Source organism: Plecotus auritus, assembly GCF_963455305.1.
Source record: "Plecotus auritus genome assembly, chromosome: 9".
NCBI classification, from domain to species: domain Eukaryota; kingdom Metazoa; phylum Chordata; class Mammalia; order Chiroptera; family Vespertilionidae; genus Plecotus; species Plecotus auritus.
Genome location: NC_137783.1, coordinates 136,352,927 through 136,377,287, shown reverse-complemented (window position 1 = coordinate 136,377,287; position 24,361 = coordinate 136,352,927). Strand labels below are relative to the sequence as shown.

The following is a 24,361-nucleotide window of genomic DNA, read 5'->3' as shown; positions in this document are numbered from 1 at the left end:
TAATACAGAGTGATTCTCAACACAAAAGTAGGACTTCCAACACCCAGACCATGTTTTTCCTTATTGCATGTAGATTAGTTGTCAGTTTGTAGTACAAATGGTATTCTAGTTTATCTGCTCATCAAGAATTTCTTCCTTTCAAACGTCCTTCTGAATGAATCCTTGACTTCCTTGTTTCTCAGGCTGTAGATAAGTGGATTTAACATGGGAATCATAGCTGTATAAAACACAGACACCACTTTATTGATGTCCAGGGAGAAGCCAGAACTCGGACATACATAGATAAAGAAGAGTGTCCCATAAAGGATGGAGACGGCTGTCAGGTGAGAAGAGCAGGTGGAGAAGGCTTTGCACCTCCCATCGGCAGAGCGGATCTTCAGGATAGCGATGATAATGTAAATATAGGAGACCAAGATGATCATGCCACTGAGTACTCCTAGGGCTCCAGCCAAGATGAAAAGCAAAAATTTATTGACCTGGGTGTCTGCACATGCCAGAGAAAGAACCGGGAGGAGATCACAGAAGAAGTGATTGATGATTTTTGGACCACAATAAGGTAGGCGAAAGGCAAATGTTGTATGGGTCATGGCACTTATAAGACCCATGGTATATGGCCCTACCACCAGCTGCACACAGACCTGCTGGGACATAATGAGTGTATACAACAAGGGTTTACAAATAGCCACATATCGATCATATGCCATGGAAGCCAGGAGGAAACACTCAGTCACTACAAACTGACAAAAAAACCACAACTGGGCAGCACAACCAAAGAAAGAGATTACTTTTGTCTCCGCAAAGATGTCAGTCAACATCTTGGGACTTATGATAGAAGAGGAGCACATATCCACAAAGGACAAGTGGCTGAGAAAAAAGTACATAGGGGTGTGGAGTTGGGAATCTATCCAAATGAGGGTGATCATCCCCAAGTTTCCCAGAAAAGTGACAAGATAAACCAAGAGAAATATCACAAAGAGTACAACCTGGTGCTGGAAATGATTCGTTAAGCCCATGAAAAAAAACTCGATCACCAAAGTTTGATTTCCAACTTCCATTTCTCTGACTTAATCTGGAATAAGAAATAGAAAATTTTTTTCTTTACAATCATTTGGTAATTGAGGACTTCTCATTTTTTAATCTGAATTTAACTTCTATTTTTCTACATTTTATAGGTTAGATTGACAAATAACACTCATGTTCTACCCTAGTGGTTGTCATACCTCCCAATTATTTGTGTGATACTAAGTCACTGAATTTCACTGGGCTCCTCAGTTTTCTTCTTGATCAAAGCAGGATTCTGGAGGAGAAATATAAAATTTTAGACCTAGAAGTGATCTTTGGAGATTATCTAAGGTAAAGCCTCTAAATGTATGAGGTTATATTTCTAAAAATCCCTGACTTTGAACCAAGGTTATCTTAAAAACATTTCATAGAAAAAAAGTATTGTGTGAATTTGATTAATTCAGACTAACACTCTCACTAGATAAAAGGTTGTTAGGAATATAACTTCCTCATCAATTCATTTAGATTCTAGAAAAATGATCAATTGTGTTGTCAAAAACATAACTTCTGGTGTCTAAAAATGGAACACAAAAGAAGTTGGCTTTGGAAAATGATAAAAATTCTCAACAGTATCTCCTTGTGATGCTTTCCATTATATATATAAATTGCAGAGATGGAAAACAGGTTATTTGTTGCCTGGGATTAGGAATGGTGGGAAAGAGGGTAGTGGTGTGACTATAACAGGGTAGCACAAGGGAAATCTCTGTAGAGATGAAATTGTATCCTGAATGTGGTGGTGATAATACAACTCTACACACATAATAAAATTATATAGAGCTATACACATACATCATATTGATGTCAATTTCCTATTTTTCATGTTGTACAATTGTTGAGAAGATGTAACAGTTGGGGGAGACTGGGTGAAGAGTACGAGGGACCCGGAAATTTGTATTTATTAAAAATAAAAATAAAATTTTAAGAAAGAATAGATGAGATGTGAGAAAAGAGAAACTGACAATAGTACAAAAAAGGAAAATTGAGGAAGGGAGGCATACATTTCAGACCTTGAAATAACCATAACTATTCCAACAGCATAATCACACAAAATATTAGCAGTGTGTTCAGCAGCAGAACTATTGACAGAAGTCTAACAATATTCCCTTCTAAGAAAGCTTGAAAGGACTTTGGTTAACAACAACAACAACAAAAATTAAATAAAAATTTGCTGACCTCCTGTGGTCTCAGGCGATGGAGCTTAGAAAGAAACAGCTTCAATGGGGTAAAGTGTCAGATTTGTCAGAAACTATACTTTAATAGTGAAATGTTTCAAGAATTCAAAATATTCTAAACATAGAAACTCATTTCAGGTCCTTTATATTTTATTCATGATGACTCAGGGAAGATGGAAGCAAAGCATTTTGAGTGTCACAATAAATTTAGGTTATGAAAAAAATTATGAGGATGAAACTAGAGCATACCCATCCATGGTCTCAATCAACTCAAACTATTGTGTGAAACCAATCATTTCTGACTGTCAAAATGTATACTGCTTTATTTTTCCTAATCTTACCCAATCCAAAGAGTCTAATATTAAAAAAAAATCACGATTCTAGGTATGCATGTGACTCTGGGCATGAGCAGCAGAGAATTCAAGTCAGCTGATTGATAGGTTTATTTCCTACTTATAATACCCAATATAGGTGAAAAAAATTAAGACCCAGAGAAGTCAAAGATTTTAACAATAACATTCAATGAGCCCATAAATCTTGCAACACATTTCAGTATGTTTATGCCAAAGGCAAAATTCAACCAAAATATACGTTCAAGTTAAGTCATTTAAACCAAATGACACAGACTAAATATTCTATTTATACCAACATTTCTTTCTTGGTAGGCTCAGAAATTATGTTTTCTTGGGCTTCTAAATTTATTTTTCATATCTAGCCTCCTGAAGACAATTTAGGAAATCACTTAACTCACCTGTCTGAAGAAATATGCCCTGGACTTTGCCTGCTTATGTCAAAGTGAATGACAAAATTAACATTTTATGATATGAAATGAATTACCCTGCAAATGTAGACTTGTCATTCTTCTCTGTTTCTTCAGGTGTCTAGGAAGATAAACAATACAATAATAACCATCTTGAAACCTGAGCCTTCCAACAGCACTTTAAAAAAGTGTTCATTGACTCCATTCTGAACAACACACAACAGGGTTTTTCTAAAGGACTGTATGTGAATTGGAGCTAAGTCCCTCAAGGAGCTGGAAGCTCAGGAGATCAGTCTTAGAGAGAAGATCTTAAAGTATTGAATGAGAAAATAATTTGGGGACTTTGAGTCAAGTGTAATTGCACAAAACAAAACTGTATCCTCCTTTGAGACCACCACGCTCCCCACACTCACTTTGAAATTCCAGTGTTGAGCCTTTAGCTGCTGCATAATGAGCAATGTGTAGATTTGAAAATCTAAAAGAGAGCCCTGCAGCCCAGCCAGGTGTGGCTCAGCAGTTGAGCATCAACCCAGGAACCGAGATCACTGGTTTGATTCCCAGTCAGGGCACATGCCCTGGTTGTGGGCTTGACCCCAAGTGGGGGATGTGCAGGAGGCAACCAATCTATGATTCCCTCTCATCATTGTTGTTTCCATCTCTCTTTCCCTCTCCCTTCCTCTCTGCAATCATTAAAAATATATTTTTAAAAAATAAAATAAAATAAAGTCATGCTCCAGAGAGAGTACAGTCAGAAGGTGACTCTGGGTACACAAAAGTACTGAAGACCCTCTGATTGGCTCATGAGCTACTGGGAAGGTTGGATCATTATAACCAGGGGATTTGTAAATAGGGTCTGGGACAAGATGAATCTCAAATGGAAGTTAAGATAAAGTTAAATAAAAATAATGTGGACTAGAAACACAAGGGTGTCTATGAAGCAATGGAGAGCTCTAAATTCAGACAGATTCTTTGAGGGACAAAATAATCCACATTGGCTGCATGCAAATTTTAAATATAAAAGGGGAAAAAATAATTTGGGCCCAAATTTCATAAATATTTTAATATTATACAAAGAAGTTTTGATTTATTTCTGTAAACAAAAATGACTCTTTCAAAGTATTTCAGAAAGCAGATAACATCTATTTATATAAATGTTGCCACAGGACATTAATCTTACCACTGGAGATGTTTATTTTTCAAGGTGCTATGAGAGCATTAACTCATTTGAAATCTCATAAGAGCCCAACAAGAGGATTAATAAAAAAGAACCAGATTCTCCAACCTCTTGACACAGTCACCTTCCTAATCTTGGAAAAAGCAAAGCAGAATTCTATGATTATCTCCAGAGAGTTCCCTCCAAAACAAAGCATAAACATCTACCACTCTTTTTATAATTAGCTGCACAACATTGCAGGAGAGAATACATGTTTCTCCTAATAATGTTGATTCAGGTTGTTTCCTTTTATTTCCTCTACAAAATATGCTTGTATTAATATTTTCATGGCATAGATTGCCAAATTTAAGGCGGATAAGTCAAAGATAATGTGCATTTTAATATAAATCATCAAATTACAAATTGTGTTACGGAAATGTAGCTAGTTACACCTAGTTACACTAGATATGGATAAAATTGTGGTTTATATCCAAATGGTAACCTTACTAAGCCTTGAATATAATCATTTTCATGTTTGCCAATCTAATAGATGGGAGGAGGGAGGGGACAGCATTTCCTTGTCATTTTGATTTCATTTACTCAAGCAATTGTGAAGTTGAGTTTTATATATATATAACATTTTAACATATAATATAATTATATATATATATATTATATTTAATTTAAAACAATTTGCATTTCCAATTGTATCAAATAGCCATTCATTTCTTGGTTTATTTCTCAGTTGTATTTCATTTTACTATTGTGTTTCATATATATACTAGAGTCCCAGTGCACAAAATTCGTGCACTCGGGGGGAGGGGCCTCAGCCCAGCTTGTGCCCTCTCACAGTCCTGGAGCCTTAAGTCCGACTGCCATGGAGGCAGGAGAGGCTCCCGCCACTGCTGCTGTGCTAACCTGCTGCGAGCCCAGCTTCTGGCTGAGCGGCACTCCACCTGTGGGAACACACTGACCACCAGGCGGCAGCTCCTGCATTGAGTGTTTGCTCCCTGGTGGTCAGTGCGCATCATAGCGACCAGTAGTTCCTCCATTCAGTCGATTTACATATTAGCCTTTTATTATATAGGATTCCAACACTTTCCTATTGAGACATTAACTCATTGTGAACCACTTGTGTTACAACTGCTCTCTCATTTTCTATTGTTCAACATTTAATAAGGTCTATGAAACATTTCTTAATGAACTCTGCTGATCTTTCCCTTATAACATTTACTTTTGTGGTCTGAAATAAAATATCTTCTCACATATAAGAATATATAAAAGTTCTCCTGGATTTTCTTCTGGCATAAATTACATTTTCTTTTTTATTCTGCATCATTTCACAAAGGAGAAGCCTAATGTGAAAGCAATATAAACAGTACTTTAGTATACAAGTAACCTGGTAATGGGCAGGAATTTTCTAATTCTCTAATTTACCACCCATCACTGACTCACATTACTCTATTTTTCTTTCAAACTTGCTTCTGAATGCACTTTTTACCTCCTTATTCCTCACACTGTAGATGAGGGGGTTCAGCATGGGGATGACCACAGTATAAAAGAGAGAAATCACTTTATTAATATCTAGGGAGGAACCTGACTCAGGAAGAACATAGCTAAAGAAAAGAGCTCCATACAGGATGCAGATGGCTGTCAGGTGAGAAGAACACGTGGAGAAAGCTTTCTGCCTCCCATCAGCAGTCTGGATCTTCAGGATGGCCACCAGGATGCACACATAGGAGATGGTGATGATCATGCCACTGAACAACACAATAGCTCCAGCCATGATGGAAAGAACCAACCTATTATTCTGGGTGTCAGCACATGCCAGAGAGAGAACAGGGAGAATGTCACAGAAAAAGTGGTTGACCACATTTGGACCACAGAAAGGTAAGCAAAAAGTAAAAGTCTCTTGAGTAATGGCATTTAGAATGCCCATGGCATAAGGCCCTACCACCAGCTGCACACAAACCCGCTGGGACATGATGACCGGGTACAACAGAGGGTTACAGATGGCTATGTACCGATCATATGCCATGGCGGCCAGAAGGAAACACTCAGTCACTACAAACTGACCAAAAAACCACATCTGTACAGCACAACCCATGAAGGAGATGACTTTTCTCTCCGGGAAGGTATCACACAACATCTTTGGGGCAACAGAAGAAGAGCAGCAGACATCCACAAGGGACAAGTGGCTGAGAAAAAAGTACATGGGTGTGTGGAATCGGGAATCTGTCCAGATAAGGGCAACCATCCCCAAGTTTGCTCCCAATGTGACAAGATACACAAGCAGGAAGATCAAGAAGAGAATCATCTTCTGTAGAAAATTATCTGTTAAGCCCACAAAATGAAATTCAGTCACTGCTGTTTGATTCTTATCATCCATTGTTGGGTGGTAATCTGGAATGAGAGAAAAAAAAAAAACCTTTTTTATAGATCAATAATTGACAAAGGCTTTGAATCCATTAGCTGCCATTAATATCTATGTTCTTCAGTAAATATTTAATTTTACAGCTCAATTGTACTTTTTTTCTTATACCAAATAGTTCAAACATGTAAAGAGTTATGGAGATGTGTATATAATATCCTTGCATTTGCTACTCACTTTTATCAAGTCATAATATGCTATAAATAACTTTTAAAAAATCATGAGAAGTACAACAAGCATTCATGGAATTAGTCAAATGCCTAAGTTCTATGTATGGCTATTTTGCCAGTTATCTGTGCAACCTGGGTAATTTATACTTAATGTCTATGGATTTTACTTGTTTATTTAATTTATATGGATGATCTACTATTGTCTTCCATCTCTTTAATGTCATGGTTTTAAACATTGGCATTAGTTTCCGTTTCCTTTCAGTTGAGTGGAAGGGTACTGATTAGTTCTGAATTCACACCTCAGAAAAACGCTAAAAATGATTAAAATGCACAAAGCTTGCATGCATTCAACTTGACCTAGTAACTCTCATAACTGAAATGGAAAAGTCCTTCTACTTCACTCCTATTATCAATTACTTCTTGCTAATAAAAACTCTTGGTCTGCTACTTGTCATGCAACACACATAGAGGGAAACAGACCTTAATAGAGAAGAAAAGAATGTATTAAAAATCTGAAGTTTCTTGCAGACCCGGAAGCAGCTACAGAGTATCAAAAGTCACACTGGCATTCCTGGTCTTGTTCTTTCTAGTTTAATCCTGAGTGTCTCAGTCCATATTCCTACACACATGAAGCCTGAGGGTCACCACGGGCATTGAAATCCCAGCACCTGCACCTCCTACTGCAGAGTTTGTGGACATCTATGGGAAGAGAGCACATGAAGACAGGAGAGAAAAAACTCACAGCTTTGTCTCCATGTAGGAGCTCATTGTTCCTGAGTCTCCTGTAACAAAGGACAGGAGAGGGTGGCCCTCTCAGCATTTCCAGCTCCTTCTGCCTGTGAGTGTGATGGAAGCAGATGAATGGGTTGCACTGATGTCTTTGAAGGCACATTCTCATGATGCAGAAATAACTCCTCAGCATCACACCACCTGAGAAAACAACTGGAAACAGGAGCAGGACCGGGAACAGGATGACATGGCTGCTTCTTGGGGAACACTGACCTTCAGGAACATGTCCGGAAATTTATTTCAGGAGGAGTTGAATACCTAGACCCAGCTTAGTGAAAATTGTACATGGATATGATTTTGAAGAACTACAGGAACCTGGTCTCCCTGGGTCTTGCTGTCTGTCTCTAAGCCAGTTGTGGTCATCTTTTTGGAGCCAATGAAGGATGTGAAGGGGGAAAGATCATATCTATCCACCCAGCTATGTCTTCTGAAGATAATTAGGTCTTGTTGCAAAAGCCAGGAATAGAGGATTCATTCCATAAAATAATACTGAGTGCATATAATGGAGTCAGAAGTTATCAATGCAATGAACACCGGAAAAATTTAAACCAAGAGGTAAATTCTAATAAACATCAGAGAACTCAGTTTCCAGACAATAATTATGAATGAGGAACACTCTTTGACCAAAAGTCAAATCAGAATATAAATCAATTTATTCCTATTGTGTAGAAGACAAACAAATGAAGTAAATATGACAAATCCATGGTCTGGTGCCTCATGGTGATCCATCGCTTATGACAGATCAACTCCATGGTCTGACTCTGTCTTCCCATTGCCTTCCTTTCTATGTATCTCTATGTCCTCTCCTCTTTTTATAAGGTCATGGTCATTAGATTTGGGGCTCACCCAAATTCAATATGACTTCAACTCAAACTAATTACAACTGAAAAAAAGTCTATTTCCAAATAAAGTCATATTCTGAAGATCTGGGTGATCATTAATATTTGGGGTACACTTTTCTACCCACTACTAGAATGTGTAAACATATCACAGAGAGAAAGAACTGCTATGAAGACAAGAAAGAATCACAGCTCAAAAGCCACTGTATGTGGAGCACAGAAGACAAGAATCAGCACAAGCTGGAACCAAGTAAACCTAGAACCAAACACTGCATCTTTCTGCATATACTGTATAGCTTTGTCTTGCTAGCATATGTTTAAAAGGAATGAAGAATACTTAGCTCACAGAGCAATTTAAAAGTAGACTAAATACAATAGCCAAATAGCTGTTACATAGTAAGTGCTCATAAAAATTAATTCCCTACTCCTTTTTTCTCTCTTTTACTACGCTTTTCTAGAACCTTAGGTCAATATTAGTTTCTCCTTCATCATAATTCCATAGCACCACACCATCCCTTTAAAACAGCACTTATAAAAGATATTACATTATTTCACAACATAGAACAAAGAAAATCTGCTTTATTAATATTTGATTCCCTGTGCTTATCAAAGTTCATGGAGGGGCGGGGTGTTAGGTAACTGAACAAACAAATGCTAGAAAAGAAAATTATGACTTTATTTTCAACTGTATGTTTCTTCAACTGCACATTATCCCAGGATAGTATCATGTTACAATTATGAAAACAACCTACATGTCAGTCTGATTCTCAGCAAAGAAAAATGGAGGGAGCAGGTATAATAACACAAACAAAAATAGTGATAATATCAGGTGATGCTGTCCAACAAACGACCACAGAAAGTCACATGCAGGACACTGCGTTACAGTCGTCTGAACATTCTATTCAATGTGTGGTCTATGAATCAACAGCAACAGCATCTCCCGGGAGCAGATCACAAATGTAAACTCTGAAGCCCCATTTCAATTCAACTCAATCAAAATCTGTATTTTCAGCCCAGCTCTTGTGGTTCAGTGGTTGAGCCACCTATGAACCAAGAGGTCACTGGTTTGATTCCTGGTCAGAGCATATGCCTGGGTTGCAGGCTCAGTCCCCAGTGTGGGGCATGCAGGAAGCAGCCGATCAGTGGTTCTCTCTCATCATTGAAGTTTCTATTTCTCATCCCCTCTCCCTTCCTCTCTTAAATAAATATTTTTTAATCTGCATTTTCACAAAATCCCCAGATTATACACACATACACTAAAGCTTCTAAGCACTATCAGAGTCACACATATTTCTATACATATGAACCTCCCAGTGAATCACCTGTGTAAACAAGGATAATATTTGTCCTATGATATCTAATAACATTAAATATAAAATTGAATTGTCATTATGGCACAACTATAGTTGGCAAAAGTGGTCACATATTTTACCTCTCCAATAAATTATTTATGGAAGATCCCTGTGGATTGTGTTTGCTTTAGTCATATGAGTGAATATTACTTAATGTTATTTCTTATACAAATCTAAGCTTTCAACAGAATTCTACTCTATTGCAGGTAATAGTTTTATTTATTTATGAATGGGCTCATGTAATTACAGGAAAAATAATGAAATAGAATTCACAAATAATTAGTTTTGAAAACATATATGTCCAAAACCTGCCAGCAATGGAATACTGGTCATCCTACATCACCGAATTCTGATTAAAATGGAGATATTGAATGAACATTTGGTTCACTCAAAAATACCTAAATACCTGCTATTTAGGTTTAAGAATCATGCCAATTTTCTGTTTAGTGTGACAAATGCATAAGAATATTTGAACCAAGATATTCTATTTGGAAAGCTTAAAACACTAAATTGGCCATATAATAATAACTATATATATTTTTTTATTTTGGCTTAACCAAAATTGAGCAGACTTACCTCTTTCATAATATCCTTAATTTCCTCTTTTAATTACTTCAAATTTTGTGAATTTATGGTCTCAGACTGGAAGAACTGAGTATCTCTAATGTGATGTTCTTGAAGCATCATGAATTCTTATTCTACTCTTACTTTCATACATGAAGATGGATTATCTCTATCCTGATTAACCTGGCATTTACTAACATGTATTAAATAATTCCTTGCCTTTTCTGACTCTCATATATTGCACAGTATAAAGTGCATATTTCTCTTGCAAGATTGAGTCAATTGGCATCTAATCCCAGAAGAATCCGAACCTCAAGAGTCTACATCCACAGAGAATAAATTAAAGCAAAATAGATAGTATGGAGTCTGAGCCAATAGTACTTCACAATGGAATTTTTTTCTCAAAGGAGGAACCTGAAGAAACAGTATTCACATCTAGGGGCCATCTTTGAAAAATGGAGTCAAGTGCCTTTGAACAAGAAGCACTTAGTGCTAAGAGACAGAAACTCACAATTCAAATACTGTATCTGAAAGTTGAAATAAAAACTGCACATAAACTTAGGAATAACTGGTTTTAGGTTTATTTACAACTGGGGAAAGTCCTCAATTGTGTTAAGGACTACCAAAGTCCACTTCTAGGTTCACTTCTACACAATAACATTTGTTTAGAGGTTAAAAAATCCCATACAAGCATTTCTGTTTATCAGTAAAATATACTATATTCTTAACTTTTAAATCACTCATGTTACGTTATGCCCAAGAACAGGGCTTTACCTGGAAAATTTCACCACACCCATAATTCTAAGTGTTACAGGACAGGTTTTATGAGATTTTAAGAAGAGCTTGTTTTAAGATATCCCCTTAAGCTTCCAGCAGGAGGAGAACAAAAAGGACCATTTTTAAATATACCACAGCACTCTCGTGTAACTATGCTCATCCTCAGGAGAAACTAGTTAACAGGAGCCTACTATGGGTTGTATTATCAGAGCCTCGTTGACCCAAGGGCAGGGAAATGACCAATTTCAGCCCCCTCCAGCCATCCACAGAGAAGAAGGGAAACACCTAACTTAAGCACACTCTAGGCATCCTGTCCCCATTTATGGGGGAGGAAAAAAAAACTTAGAAACACTTGTGAAATTCACAAATAAAGGCAGCACTTCACTGAAAGACTGAGACCTAATCATGGTCTACAAAACACTTCCCTCCCCCTTTGCCTTGTCACCACAGCACTCAAGGCTGATTGGGATTGGTTCCTTTCACTCAGTGCATCATGTAGGCCTACCAATAAGAAATTATAAAGCATACAAAAATGCAAAAGATACAATTTGAAGAGATTGAGCAAGTATTGGAACCAGACGTGGCAGGGATGTAAAATTATCAGGCCAGAAATCTTTTTTTAATTAATCTTTATTGTTGAGATTATTACAGATTCCATCTTTCCCCCCCCCCATCCCACCCCCATAGCTTCCCTCAACCAGGTTCCCACCCCACCCCAGGCCCTTGCTACCCTATTGTCTGTGTCCATATGTAATGCATACATGCATATAAGATCTTTGTCTAATCTATTCCTGCACTCCCCCACACCCCTTTCCCTCTGAGAATTGTCAGTCTTCCATTTCCTAGCCCCTGATTAAATTCCATTCACCAGTTTATTCTGTTCTTTTTTTATTCATTTGATTTTTAGATTAAATTGTTGTTAGATGTGTATTTATTGTCATTTTGTTGTTCATATTTTTTATCTTTACCTTTTTCTTCTTCTTTCTCTTAAAAAATACCCTTCAGCATTTCATATAATACTGGTTTGGTGGTGATGAACTCCTTTAGCTTTTTCTTGTCTGTGAAGCTCTTTATCTGACCTTCCATTCTAAATTATATCTTTGCTAGTTAGAGTAATCTTGGTTGCAGGTTCTTGCTATTCATCACTTTGAATATTTCTTGCCACTCCCTTCTGGCCTGCATAGTTTCTGTTGAGAAATCAGCTGACAGTTGTATAGGCTCTCCCTTGTAGGTAACTAACTGTTTTTCTCTTGCTACTTTTAAGATTCTCTCTTTAGCCCTTGGCATTTTAATTATGATGTGTCTTGGTGGTCCTCTTTGGATTCATCTTGTTTGGAGTTCTCTGTACTTCCTGGACTTGTAAGTCTATTTCTTTCACCAGATAGGGGACGTTTTCTGTCATTATTTCTTCAAATAGGTTTTCAGTATCTTGCTCTCTCTCTTCTTCTGGCACCCCCATAATTTGGATGCTGGTATGCTTGAAATTGTCCCAGTGACTCCATACACTATCTTCATAATTTTGGATTCTTCTGGTTGGGTGTTTTTTGCTTCCTTATATTTCAAATCATTGGTTTGATTCTCGGGATCCTCTAGTCTACTGTTGAATCCCTGTATATTATTCTTTATTTCAGTCAGTGTATGCTTAATTTCTGACTGGTCCTTTTCCTTTTTTTTTTTTTTTTTTTTTTTTTTTTTTTTTTTTTGGCATTCTCACTAAGATCCTTGAAAGTCTCACTAAGTTCCTCAGAGGTTTCTAGAAGATTCTTGAGTATCCTTATAACTGTGGTTTTGAACTTTATATCCAGTAGTTTGCTTTCTTCCATTTCTTTCATTTGTGACATATTTCTTTGTCTCCACATTTTGGCTGCTTCCTGTGTTTGTTTCTATGTATTGGGTACCTGCTAAGTCTCCTTAAGTTGATAGAGCAGCCTTGTGTAGTAGGTGTCCTATATGGCCCAGTGGCTCAGCCTCCCCAGTCACCTGAGGTGGACACTCTTGGTGCACCCCTTTATGGGCTGTGTGCACAGTTTTGTTAAAGTTGAGCCTTGATTGCTGTTGGTGTCCCTGGGAGGAATTAACCTCCAGGCCAATTGGCTGTGGAGACCAGTTGTGACTACAGTGGGAGAGCTGCTGTGCAGGAGATACCCTTATGGAACAGGACTTGCTTCAGTGGGGCTTTAGTGCTCACTGAGTCTGCCCATTGAGTGTGTCACTTATGGATGTGGAAAGTTGTAATCTGGTATGGTCTCACACTGACCACTGGGTACCCTGGCTCTTGGGGCTCCAGGGAGGTGCAAAGTCAGCCACTGCCTGAGGCTATCCAGCAGGAGCTACAGGAAGATCTGCAGATTCCTCCTGTTTGTATAGGGTTTGGAAGTGCCCAGACGAGGCCCAGCTGTGAAGCAAGGTAGGCTGGTGCTGGTACCTGGCCTTGAGCTTTTATTGATAGGTTTGGGGCTCCCTGACCCAGCTGCAGCTTGTTTGACAGAGTTTTAGCCTGAGAAAGGACAGACCATTCATATGGAAAAGCCACTGGTGGGGTTGTAAATTGGGTGGAGTGGGGTCTCAGGGAATCACCAGGGTGGAGCAAACAGAAATGGCTGCCAGTCAGCCCTGCACCAGGGAGGTCCCAGCACGGGAACAATGACCACTGTGAGCACCTCTGTCTGGAAGAAAACTGCCATGAGTTCCTGCCCTGATACCAGACAGTCCAGTTTCTCTCCGTATGTGTCTGGGTCCTCCAGAGCCTCGCCCAGCATTGAAGCTCAGAGGAAGTGGGAGCTTGTAAATTCAGTTTGTGGTGCCTGCCTTTTAAGAGGAACAGCTGGGTCTCCAGCAGCCTGTGTCACTCAGCCCCAATCCGCACTGGTTTTTACGGTCCATAGTTCTTACTGCCCATAGGGGCTTCTTTCCCCAGCTCTGGAACCCTGGGCTGGGGTTCTGGTGTGGGCCTGGGACTCCTTGCTCCTCCAGGTGGCCTCTGCAGAGGCAATCTCCCTCCAGATTAAAAAAGCGGCACACCTGGGTGCCAGACCAGCCCATTCTGCACCTCTGCACCTCCTTCCAGTCTCAGTGTGCTTTCTTCTTTACCTCTCTCATTGTAGTACTTCCAATCAGCCAGCTTTTCAGTGGTTCTGGATGAAGTTTGTTCTGTATTTTAGTTGTAAATTTGATATGGTTGTGGGAGGCAGAAAGTACAGGCATTTACCTATGCCGCCATCTTGGTTCTCTTTGATTTTTAGTTCCCAGGCCATGAATTTTAATCAACTATAATTAAAATCCTTAAAATCAAAAAATATAAATAAAAATGGAAAATGCCTTTGATGGGCTTATTAATAGACTGGACATGACTGAGGAATACAATCAGTGTGCTTAAGGATATATCAATTGAAACTTCAATAATTGGAAAATATAGAGAACAAAGAGGGGAAACAAAAAGATCAGAATATCCTATATAATAAAAGCCCAGCAACCGAACAGTGGAACAACCAGAATGACCAGCAACCAGACGCTATGATGCGCACTGACCACCAGGGGGCAGACACTCAACACAGGAGCTGCCCCCTGGTGGTCAGTGTGCTCCTACAGTCGGAGCGCCGCTCGGCTGACCAGGATGAGCGGCGCTCCCACAGCCAGCCTATCCCCACAGGCCACGCCCCTCCACCAATGCACAAATCCTGTGCACCGGGCCTCTAGTCTAAGTATAAAAAGCAAAAGTACACCCCAGTACTTGAGTTCTGACTGAGAAAAAATTCAGAGCCAAGACTCAAACTTGCAAGAAAAAGTTTATTCAGCAAGCAAAGCAAAAGTACACTCCAAAGGAAGTTTTGAGTGGTGGCTCAAAACACTGCCCTGTGGTGTGGGCTAAGGCTCCTTTCAAACCCTTGGATGAGGTTGACTGCTTTCTTCTTGGAGCTAACCTATTGGGGCCTGTCTGGTCTTCTCCTGTCCTTGTATGAAAGTCAGATAGGGCTTTAATCTAGCCCCCTTGTTCTTCTCTAAAGGAGAACAGAGTACAGGATCTACTACATAGCAAGCTACATGCCACTGGATAAAGGTCAGATGGAGGATCAAACCCTAGTGACCTAAGACAATCTATGGGATGAAACGGTACCCTAAGGGTGAAGTCCTGATTAACAATACTTATTTCTAGTACCTGCTTTCTGCCCATTGCTGGGTACCCATTGCTAGGTGTCCAGGGCTTTCTGCCCTGGTGACATTCCATATTTGGCCTATTGTCCTGCTCTGCTCATGTCTATCTGACTGCCTACCACATAAGGATTGTGGGACAGCTGCAAATGGTGTAACAGGTGCAAAATGGAGCTATAAGAAGAAAGGGAAAAGAAAGGAACAGAAGAAATATTTGAAACAATAATTACTGAGGATTTCTCGAAATGATTCTTAGATACCAAACTACAGATCCAGGAAACTCACAGAATACCAAACAGGATACATACCGACAAAAATTATACCTAGGCATACAATTTTCCAACCATAGAAAATCAAAGATAAAGAAAAAATTCTGAAAGAAGCCAGAGACAAAATACACCTCACAAATATAAGAATTACATATGACTTCTTCTCAGGAACCATGCCTCATGAAAATTGATTACCTTCTCCCAGAAACCAATATTACCAATCAGATCCCAGCATATGAAGACCTTAATTGACAGAGGATTTTCCTACTGGTATTAGGACTTACTCATGCTTTATAAAATAAGGAGAACCACTTAAAGTCTTACAGGGTAAATAAAAAAAAAATGCATCTCCCATTGAATTTTGGTGACTGCCTAATATGAAAAATCAGCTGGAAACATTTATCACTATTAAAAGCAAAACAAGAATTTATCCTATTGTGCATTGTGTTGCACTTAAAAAGTCTGAATAAAAATAATATGATCTGATAACAGAAAAATAACTAAAGGGGCTCTAATTTAGGTTGGAAAATAAGGGTGATTCTCTGAGTAGAAGAGACATTTAAGCAGTATATGGAAAACAAGTAGAGTTATCCATGTAAATATGGAAAAAAATTATCCTAAGGGAAAATACATTAGAATATCAGAACAACAATAACTAAAGCAGGAGGAAGAGAGTCTGATTGGATTTATTTGCATATATTTGGAGGAGCGCAATTAGGGACATTTATAATTATCACTGACTTCCTGCTGTTCTCTCCCCAATCTCCTTCCACTAGATTTTCTATCATAAATGTTTAAGAAATAATTTAAAAAGACAGAAAATACTTCAGATCTTATACTAGGAAATGACGATCTCATATAACATGGCTTGAGACATGTTATATAATGGAAATACAGAATGGAATAATTTTAAGGCAAAATCTGACTAGGAAAGAAAATTTTTACCTTTCTAGATAAAAGTAGAAAGAAACACATTATCTTTCGTCACACCTAAGCCAGACTTTTAACAATTAGTAAAAAGGTGCTGGAAAATTACACAAGGCTGAGAGTTAATAATGTTAATTGCCTATAATCTCTGACCTATCTATTTTACATTTGGAAATCTATGATTTGAAATGTTGCAACATCAACTTTAGGGGGAATAAAAGAAAACACACTGAATTTGTAACACTGGGAGAAACAGACATGTTTTCTATGAAATGTTGTGCTACAGAAACTACAAAATGTATTTTCATATAGTTATATGTAAGATAATACTTAGTACACTTTCATATTTCATCATATTTGCATTCTGTCATTTTTAAGAGCATTTTGTTATCATTTCAAAATCTTTAATAAGGATAAAACTTACCACTATGTATAAAATTATAGACTCTGGGAAGTGGAGGAAAATGCAAATCCTTAGACAAAAAAATGAGATATTTAATTCACCAATGTTAAGAAGTGTTTCATGAAATCAGACAATGTTGGAGTGTAGAGTAGCCTTAAGAGAAGACATTGAGCCCAAACCCTCAATTTATTTATATACTAATATATTCATTAATTCATTCACCCTATCATTCATTTAGTTTTGACACAGATGGAAGCTTTTGAAAAGTAAATTTTAATTATAAAAGTAAACATATTTGTTGTAAAACAAGCTCAACAACATAGATGAGAATGATCCTTTTCCTACTGCATTGTCACACTACTGAACTAACCAATGTTAACAGCTTGGCCTGTAGCCATTCACACTTCTCTCAAAAATCATGTACATACCTACATACCAATATAATTTACAAATTAGTTTACAAATTAGGTAGATTTTACCCTCACCTCCTCACCTTTTTTTTCTTTCCTTTTTCTCTTTCTTTTCTTTTGTTTTTGTTTTTTTTGTTGTTGTTGTTTTTTTTTTGGTTTTTGTTTTTTTTTTTACAAAGTATGGTCAGTTCTACAGATTAAGTTTTGACTTGATTCTTTCCCATCTATCAGTGACTTTGTCAGAGAGTTTCCTCCAAATCAAAGCATGAACTTATTCTTTTTATAATCAGCTGCAAAACACTTCAAAGAAAGAATATATATTTCTCCTGATAAGGCAGGTACAGGTTGTGGTTTTGTATTTCCTCTACAAAAGATGCTGTAATATTTGTTTCTGTATTCATATTTCTAAAGCATAGACTTCCAAATGTAAGACAACTAAGTCAAAGATTATGTGCATTGCATTTTAATAGCAACCATAAAATAACAATTACTGTATGGCAATGTAGGTATTTACACATAGCTACATTAGCTATGTATAAAATTGTTGTTCATATTGAATGGTAACCTTACTAGCCTTGCAAATAATCACTTTAATGTTTGCTAATCTAATAGATGAAAAAAAATTGCCTTGTCATTTTGATTTCATTTACTCAAACAATTGTGGAGTTGAGCAATTAAATTTTTAATATATAATATATTTAATCATAATGATATATATTTAATTTGGGACTATTTCCAATTGTGTCAATTAGACATTCATTTCTCAGTTTATTTCTCAGCTGTGTTTCATTGTCCTACTGTGTTTCAAATATGTATTCCAACACTTTCCTAGTGGGACATTAACTCATTGTGAGTCACTTGTTTTGCCACTATTCTCTCACTTTCTATTGTTCAACATTTAGCAAGGTCTATGAAACCTTTCTTAATGAACTCTGTTGCTCTTTCCCTTATAACATTTGCTTTTCTGGTCTGGAATAAAATATCTTCCCACATATAAGAATATATAAAAGTTCTCCTGGATTTTCTTCTGGCATAAATTACATTTTCTTTTCTATTCTACATCATTTCACAAAGGACAAACCTGATGTAAAGAAACATAAACAGTATATAAGTAACCTGATAATAGATAGACTCAGGAATTTTCTAACTCTCTAATTACCACCCATTACTGAATCCTATTACTACATTTTTCTTTCAAACTTGCTCCTGAATGCACTTTTCACATCCTTGTTCCTCACACTGTAGATGAGGGGGTTCAGCATAGGGATGACCACAGTATAAAAGAGAGAAATCACTATATTGGTATCTAGGGAGGAACCTGAGTCAGGATGAACATAGTTAAAGAAAAGAGCTCCATATAAAATACAGATGGCTGCCAGGTGAGAAGAACACGTGGAGAAAGCTTTCTGCCTCCCATCAGCAGTCTGGATCTTCAGGATGGCCACCAGGATGCACACATAGGAGATGGTGATGATCATGCCACTGAACAACACAATAGCTCCAGCCATGATGGAAAGAACCAACCTATTGTTCTGGGTGTCAGCACATGCCAGAGAGAGAACAGGGAGAATGTCACAGAAAAAGTGGTTGACCACATTTGGACCACAGAAAGGTAAGCAAAAAGTGAAGGTCTCTTGAATAACGGCATTTAAAATGCCCATGGCATGTGGAGCTGCCACCAACTGCACACAGACCTGCTGAGACATGATGACCGGGTACAACAAAGGGTTGCAGATGGCTATGTACCGATCATATGCCATGGTGGCCAGGAGGAAACACTCAGTAACTGCAAATTGACCAATAAACCACATCTGTACAGCACAACCCATGAAGGAGATGACTTTTCTCTTCAGAAAGATGTCCCACAACAACTTTGGAGCAATGGAAGAAGAGGAGCCAATATCCACAAGGGACAAGTGGCTGAGAAAAAAGTACATGGGTGTGTGGAGTTGGGAATCTGTCCAGATAAGGGCAACCATCCCCAAGTTCCTTCCCAGTGTGACAAGATACACAAAGAGAAATATCAAGAAGATAATCATCTTGTCTGGGAAATGGTCTGTCAAGCCCACAAAATAAAATTCAGTCACTGCTGTTTGATTCTTATCCATTGTTGGGTGGCAATCTGTAATGAGAGCAAAACAAAATCTTTTTTATAGATCAATAATTTAAAAAGCCATATAGCCTTTGAATCCATTAGCTGTCAATATCTATGTTCTTCAGATAGTGTAAATATGTAATTTTACAGTTCAATTGTACTTTTCTTCTGATACCAAACAGTTCAAACATGTTAAATGTTATGGAGATGTATATATACCACCTTTGCATTTGCTACTCACCTTTATCAAATAATAATATGCTATAAATAATGTTTTCAAAAGTCATGAGACGGTAGAGACAAAATGGCAGCGGAATAGACAGATGTGTCCTGAGCCTTGTCCCAGAGCAGATAGAATGAGCAGCTGTAATGAATATCATCCACCCCAAATTGGCAAAGGAAACTCACCTGTTGAGACAATTTGCAGCTGGGAAGGGCATAGGACCCCTGGAGAAAGGTAAAATCAAGGATCTGGGCAGGAGAGTCTGCCAGACCTCTGAGCCCAGAGGGTCAGAGGGAAACCGCAGGGCACCAAGCCGCGTCCCTTGGGACAGGCACAGCATCTGACTGTGGAAAGGAGGTCTGCATGACTCCTGGTGGCAGGGGATTCTAGATCTGTGTCCACAGTCACGGAAGACTGAGCCCAGACAGGCAGCCCGAAGAGCTGAACAGACCGCACAGTGTCGGCAGGAGAGGAGCTCGCCCAGGCGCAGTCTTTCTCCTCTCTCTGGCCTGTGCTTTTCTTCACTGAACCTAGTTCATAGGACCTTTCAGATACAGACACTCACCTGTGGCTAAGGTGCAGGAGAAGGTGCGGACTTGTGGAGTTTGGGGAGAGGCTGGGGAGAGGAGAAAGTCCAGAAGTGGCAGCAATTCTGGCACTGAGTCATACCTGAGCCCAGGACCTGGGCAGCCATTTTCTCCTGGAGAGCTAGCCCCTCCCTCCAGTATCCAGGCAACCAATACAACCACTACCAGATTCTACCCTGAATGGAACAAAGGATTAAAAAAAAATCTGAATAGTCCCTGAGAGTCCACAGTGACTGGCCTAAAGAGAGACCTTCAGTCCCAGCAACAGGAAACTGAGAAACAGTACAGTACAGAAGACTGGGATCTTAAGCCAGCCAAAGGAATGACACTTCAGGTTTTTTTTTGTTTGTTTGTTTTGTTTTGTTTTATTATTATTTTGTTATCTCTCTTTTTTTTCTTCTTTGTTTTCCTTTTTTTGTTTGTTTGTTGCTTTATTTTCTATTTCTTTTTGCATTATTTTTCCATCATTCTATTTTATTTTATTTTTATTTGCTATTTTTATACCATTTTTTAAATCAATATTTTTGTAAATTTATTATTATAATTTTCTTCTCATTATCTTTCTTCTTATCCACCCATCCCCTTTCTACTTCCTCTATACTGAATTGAGGTTCCCCCCATATTCATCCAATTCTTAACCTTATTTTCTGCATATAAGCTCAGCCTCTACAGATTCTGCCCCCACCATCTATCTTTGCTGGGTGTTTGGTGTTTGCATTGTTTTTGGTTTACCTGTTTGTTCTGTGGTGTCTTCTCCATATTTTCTCTCTCTCTCTCTCTCTCTCTCTCTATATATATATATATATATATATATATATATATATATATATATTCTCCTTTTTCTTTTCTCTCTTATCTTTTTTTCTCTATTTGATATCATTTGTGCTCTCTTTACTCTCCCCAAACTCTTCTCAGGTGATCACTTATATTGGGGTTATCAGTGTTGTAAGTAAATTTGTGTTTTGTTTTCTTTGTGTTGTGTCTTGTCGAGGTGAATTTTATCCTGTCCAGTCAATGTGCTAGAGAGCGAGCCACATAACCAGACACCTAAAGAGGAAACTCTACCTACGAACAGGTCAATAACACCCCAGACCCAACTACAGAGGCAGGAAGAAGGCGGCAGTGAGGGAAAGAGCGTGAGTGAGTGAGGGAGCAAAAGAGGAGTGTGTGGTTGTGTGGTGTGGTGTGTGTGTGTGTGTGTGTGTGTGTGTGGCACAATTAGATCCTGTAGGATCTTCGAGGGCAGGCTAACCGGGCTCGCCTAACTAGGCAGCCTCTGCTACCTTTGCAAACAGAACCGGGAGGCCAGCTCTTCCTCAGAGGCCTCTCCTTTTTGAAGGGGATAGTTGCTCTAACTGAGAGCCCAGCCTCACCTCCATCCAGGGTGCCCTCAGATAACACCTGGGACTCTACAGCCACCCCTGCCAGGGACCTGCTACCTCGGCAGTGGTCCCACGGTCACCGAGTCTCCAGCCACCATGTGCAGAGGCTCTTGTGAGTTCTGAAGCATGACCCCCAGCCCTGCGACTGGCCCAACACTTTAGCCCAGGGCTCTGCAACCATGTGAGCAGCAGACACATGAGCAGCCTGCTCCTGTCCAAGGAGCAGCAGTCCCGTGAGCAGACCACCCAAGGCCGAAGAGCAGCAGCCTCACGTGGCCTGCCCTGTCCAAGGAGCAGCAGCTGTGTGAGCAGCCCACTCCCACACCCAAGGAGTAGCAACCACGTGAGCAGCCTGCCCCCAACCAAGGAGCGGCAGCCCCGCGCATCCCGCCCCTGTCCGAGAACAGCAGCTGCGTGCAGCCCACACCCTGCACTCATCTGAGGAGCAGCAGTTGTGCAAGCAACCTGTCCCTGTCTGAGGAGCAGCAGCCACAGGAGCAGCCTGCTCCCATCTGAGGAGCAGCAGCTGTGTGAGCAGCCCACCCCTGTCCAAGTAACAGCAGCTCCATGAGCAACCCGTCCCCATTCGAGGAGCAGCCCACCCTGGTCTGAGGAACAGCAGCCACGTGAGCAAACCACCCACATCTGAGGAGCGGCAGCCATGAACAGCCCGCATTGGTCTGAGGAGCAGCCACATGAGCAGTCTGCCCCGTCCGAGGAGCAGCAGCCATGCTCGCAGCCCACCCCCATCCGAAGAGCAGCAGCCTCGTGATCAGCCCACCCCCATCCGAGGAACAGCAACTGTGCGAGCAGCCTCCCTCCACCAGCCAGAGGAGCCACCAGTGCTGCAAACAGCACCCATCAGAGGAGCCTCTGCCAAATGAGGAGCAGCCGCTACCATGACTGTCCAAGGAGCAACCACAGCCCGAGGAGCCACTTGCCACCCAAGGAGCAGCCCCTGTATGACTTGACATCTAGATCAGTCAGTGAGATAAAAAATGGGTAGACAGCCCTGACCAGTTTGGCTCAGTGAATAGAGCGTCGCTGCTGATTGAGGGGTCCCAGGTTCGATTCCGGTCAAGGGCATGTACCTTGGTTGCGGGCACAAGTGGGGGGTGTGCAGGAGGCAGCTGATCGATGTTTCTCTCTCATCGATGTTTCTAGCTCTCTATCCCTCTCCCTTTCTCTCTGTGAAAATCAATAAAAAAAATTTTTTTTTTAAAATGGATAGACAATGAAACCCTCAAAGGAAAGAAAAGGAGGAATCGCCAGAAAAGCAGCTAAGTGAAACAGAGGCATGCAATATGTCAGAAAAAGAATTCAGAATAAGGGTCATATAGTTCATAAACCGGATCGATGAATAAAATAACAACTTATGTAAGAATCAAGAAGAAATGAGTAGTGATATAGCTGCAATAAAAAACACCATGGAAAGTTTCAACAGTAGACTAGGAGAAGCGGAGGACCAAATTCGCAAATTAGAAGACAGGGAAGCAAAACACACCCAAACTGAACTGCAATTGGAGAAAAAATTAAGACAGAAGGAGAACCTAAGGGAGCTTTGGGACAACAAGAAATGAAGCAACATATGAAAAATACAGGTGCCAGAACAACAGGAAGAGGAACGAAGGTAAGAAAACCTATTTGAAGAAATAATGTCAGAAAAATTCCCTGATGTGGGGAAGAAAAAAGTCACACAAGCACAGAGAGTCCGAAACAAGATGAACCCAAAAAGACCCATACCAAGACACATCATAATTACGATGGCAAATGTTCAGGACAAAGAGAGAATCTTAAAGGGTGCAAGAGAGAGACAGAAAGTTATGTACAACGGATCTCCCATTAGATTATCAAATGATTTCTCAACAGAAACACATCAGGCCAGAAAAGAATGGAAGGAAATTTACAAAGTGATGCAAAGCAAGTAACTTCCAAGAATACTCTATCCAGCAAGGCTATCATTCAAAATTGAAGAGAAAATAAGGAGCTTCACAGACAAAAAATGGCTAAGGGAATTTATCACTACCAAGCCAGCAATGCAAGAAATGCTAAAGGAACTAGTGTAAAAAAGAAGAAATAGAAAGGTAAGATGGAACACAGGCACAAAAAATAAAAATGGCTACAAACAAGTACCTTTCAATAATAACTTTAAATGTAAACAGACTAAATGCTCCAATCAAAAGACATTGAATGGCTGAATGGATAAAAAAACAAACAAAAACATGACCTATATATATACTCTCTACAAGAGACCAACCTCAGAACAAGGGACTCACACAGACTGAAAGTGAAGGGATGGAAAAATATCTTTCAGGCAAATGAAAATGAAAAAAAAAGCTGGGGTAGCAATACTTATATCTGACAAAATAGACCTCAAAGTGAAGGCCATAACAAGAGATAAGGAAAGCCACTTTATAATACAAAAGGGATAGAAACAACAAGAGGATATAACCTTGATAAACATATATGCAACCAATGCAGGAGCATCCAAATACATTTAAAAAAAAAAACTCCTGGAAGATATCAAGGAAGAGATCAACAACAACACAATCATAGTAGGGGACTTTAATACACCACTGACATCACTGGATAAATCCTCTAGACAAAAAATCAACAAAGAAACATCAATCCTAAATGACTCAATAGATCAGATGGACTTAATTGACATCTTCAGAACATTTCACCCCAAAGCCACGGAATATATGTTGTTCTCAAGTACACATGATACATTTTCAAAAATAGACCACATATTGGGTCACAAGCAATGTCTCCCCAAATTCAAGCAGATTGAAATCATGTCAAGCATCTTCTCAGACCACAATGGCATAATATGAGAAATAAACTACA

General features: G+C 39.3%; 3 protein-coding genes across 3 annotated transcripts; all 3 read right to left on the bottom strand.

The window, feature by feature from the left end:
• Window positions 1–110: 110 nt before the first annotated feature.
• Window positions 111–1,055, bottom strand: LOC308258009 (olfactory receptor 5G25-like; the record flags this gene model as incomplete). Its single annotated transcript, XM_080688240.1, has 1 exon — window positions 111–1,055. The coding sequence occupies one exon, from the start codon at window positions 1,053–1,055 to the stop codon at window positions 111–113; it is 945 nt and encodes a 314-aa protein (XP_080544366.1).
• A 4,548-nt stretch (window positions 1,056–5,603) lies between these two features.
• LOC308233742 (olfactory receptor 5G3-like) lies at window positions 5,604–6,536 on the bottom strand (the record flags this gene model as incomplete). The annotated part of the gene is made up of 1 exon (XM_080640690.1): window positions 5,604–6,536. One exon carries the CDS (start codon window positions 6,534–6,536, stop codon window positions 5,604–5,606), a length of 933 nt encoding a protein of 310 aa, XP_080496816.1.
• Window positions 6,537–18,408: 11,872 nt separating this feature from the next.
• On the bottom strand, window positions 18,409–19,335 carry LOC308233741 (olfactory receptor 5G3-like; the record flags this gene model as incomplete). The annotated part of the gene is made up of 1 exon (XM_080640689.1): window positions 18,409–19,335. One exon carries the CDS (start codon window positions 19,333–19,335, stop codon window positions 18,409–18,411), a length of 927 nt encoding a protein of 308 aa, XP_080496815.1.
• Between the last annotated feature and the right edge of the window lie 5,026 nt (window positions 19,336–24,361).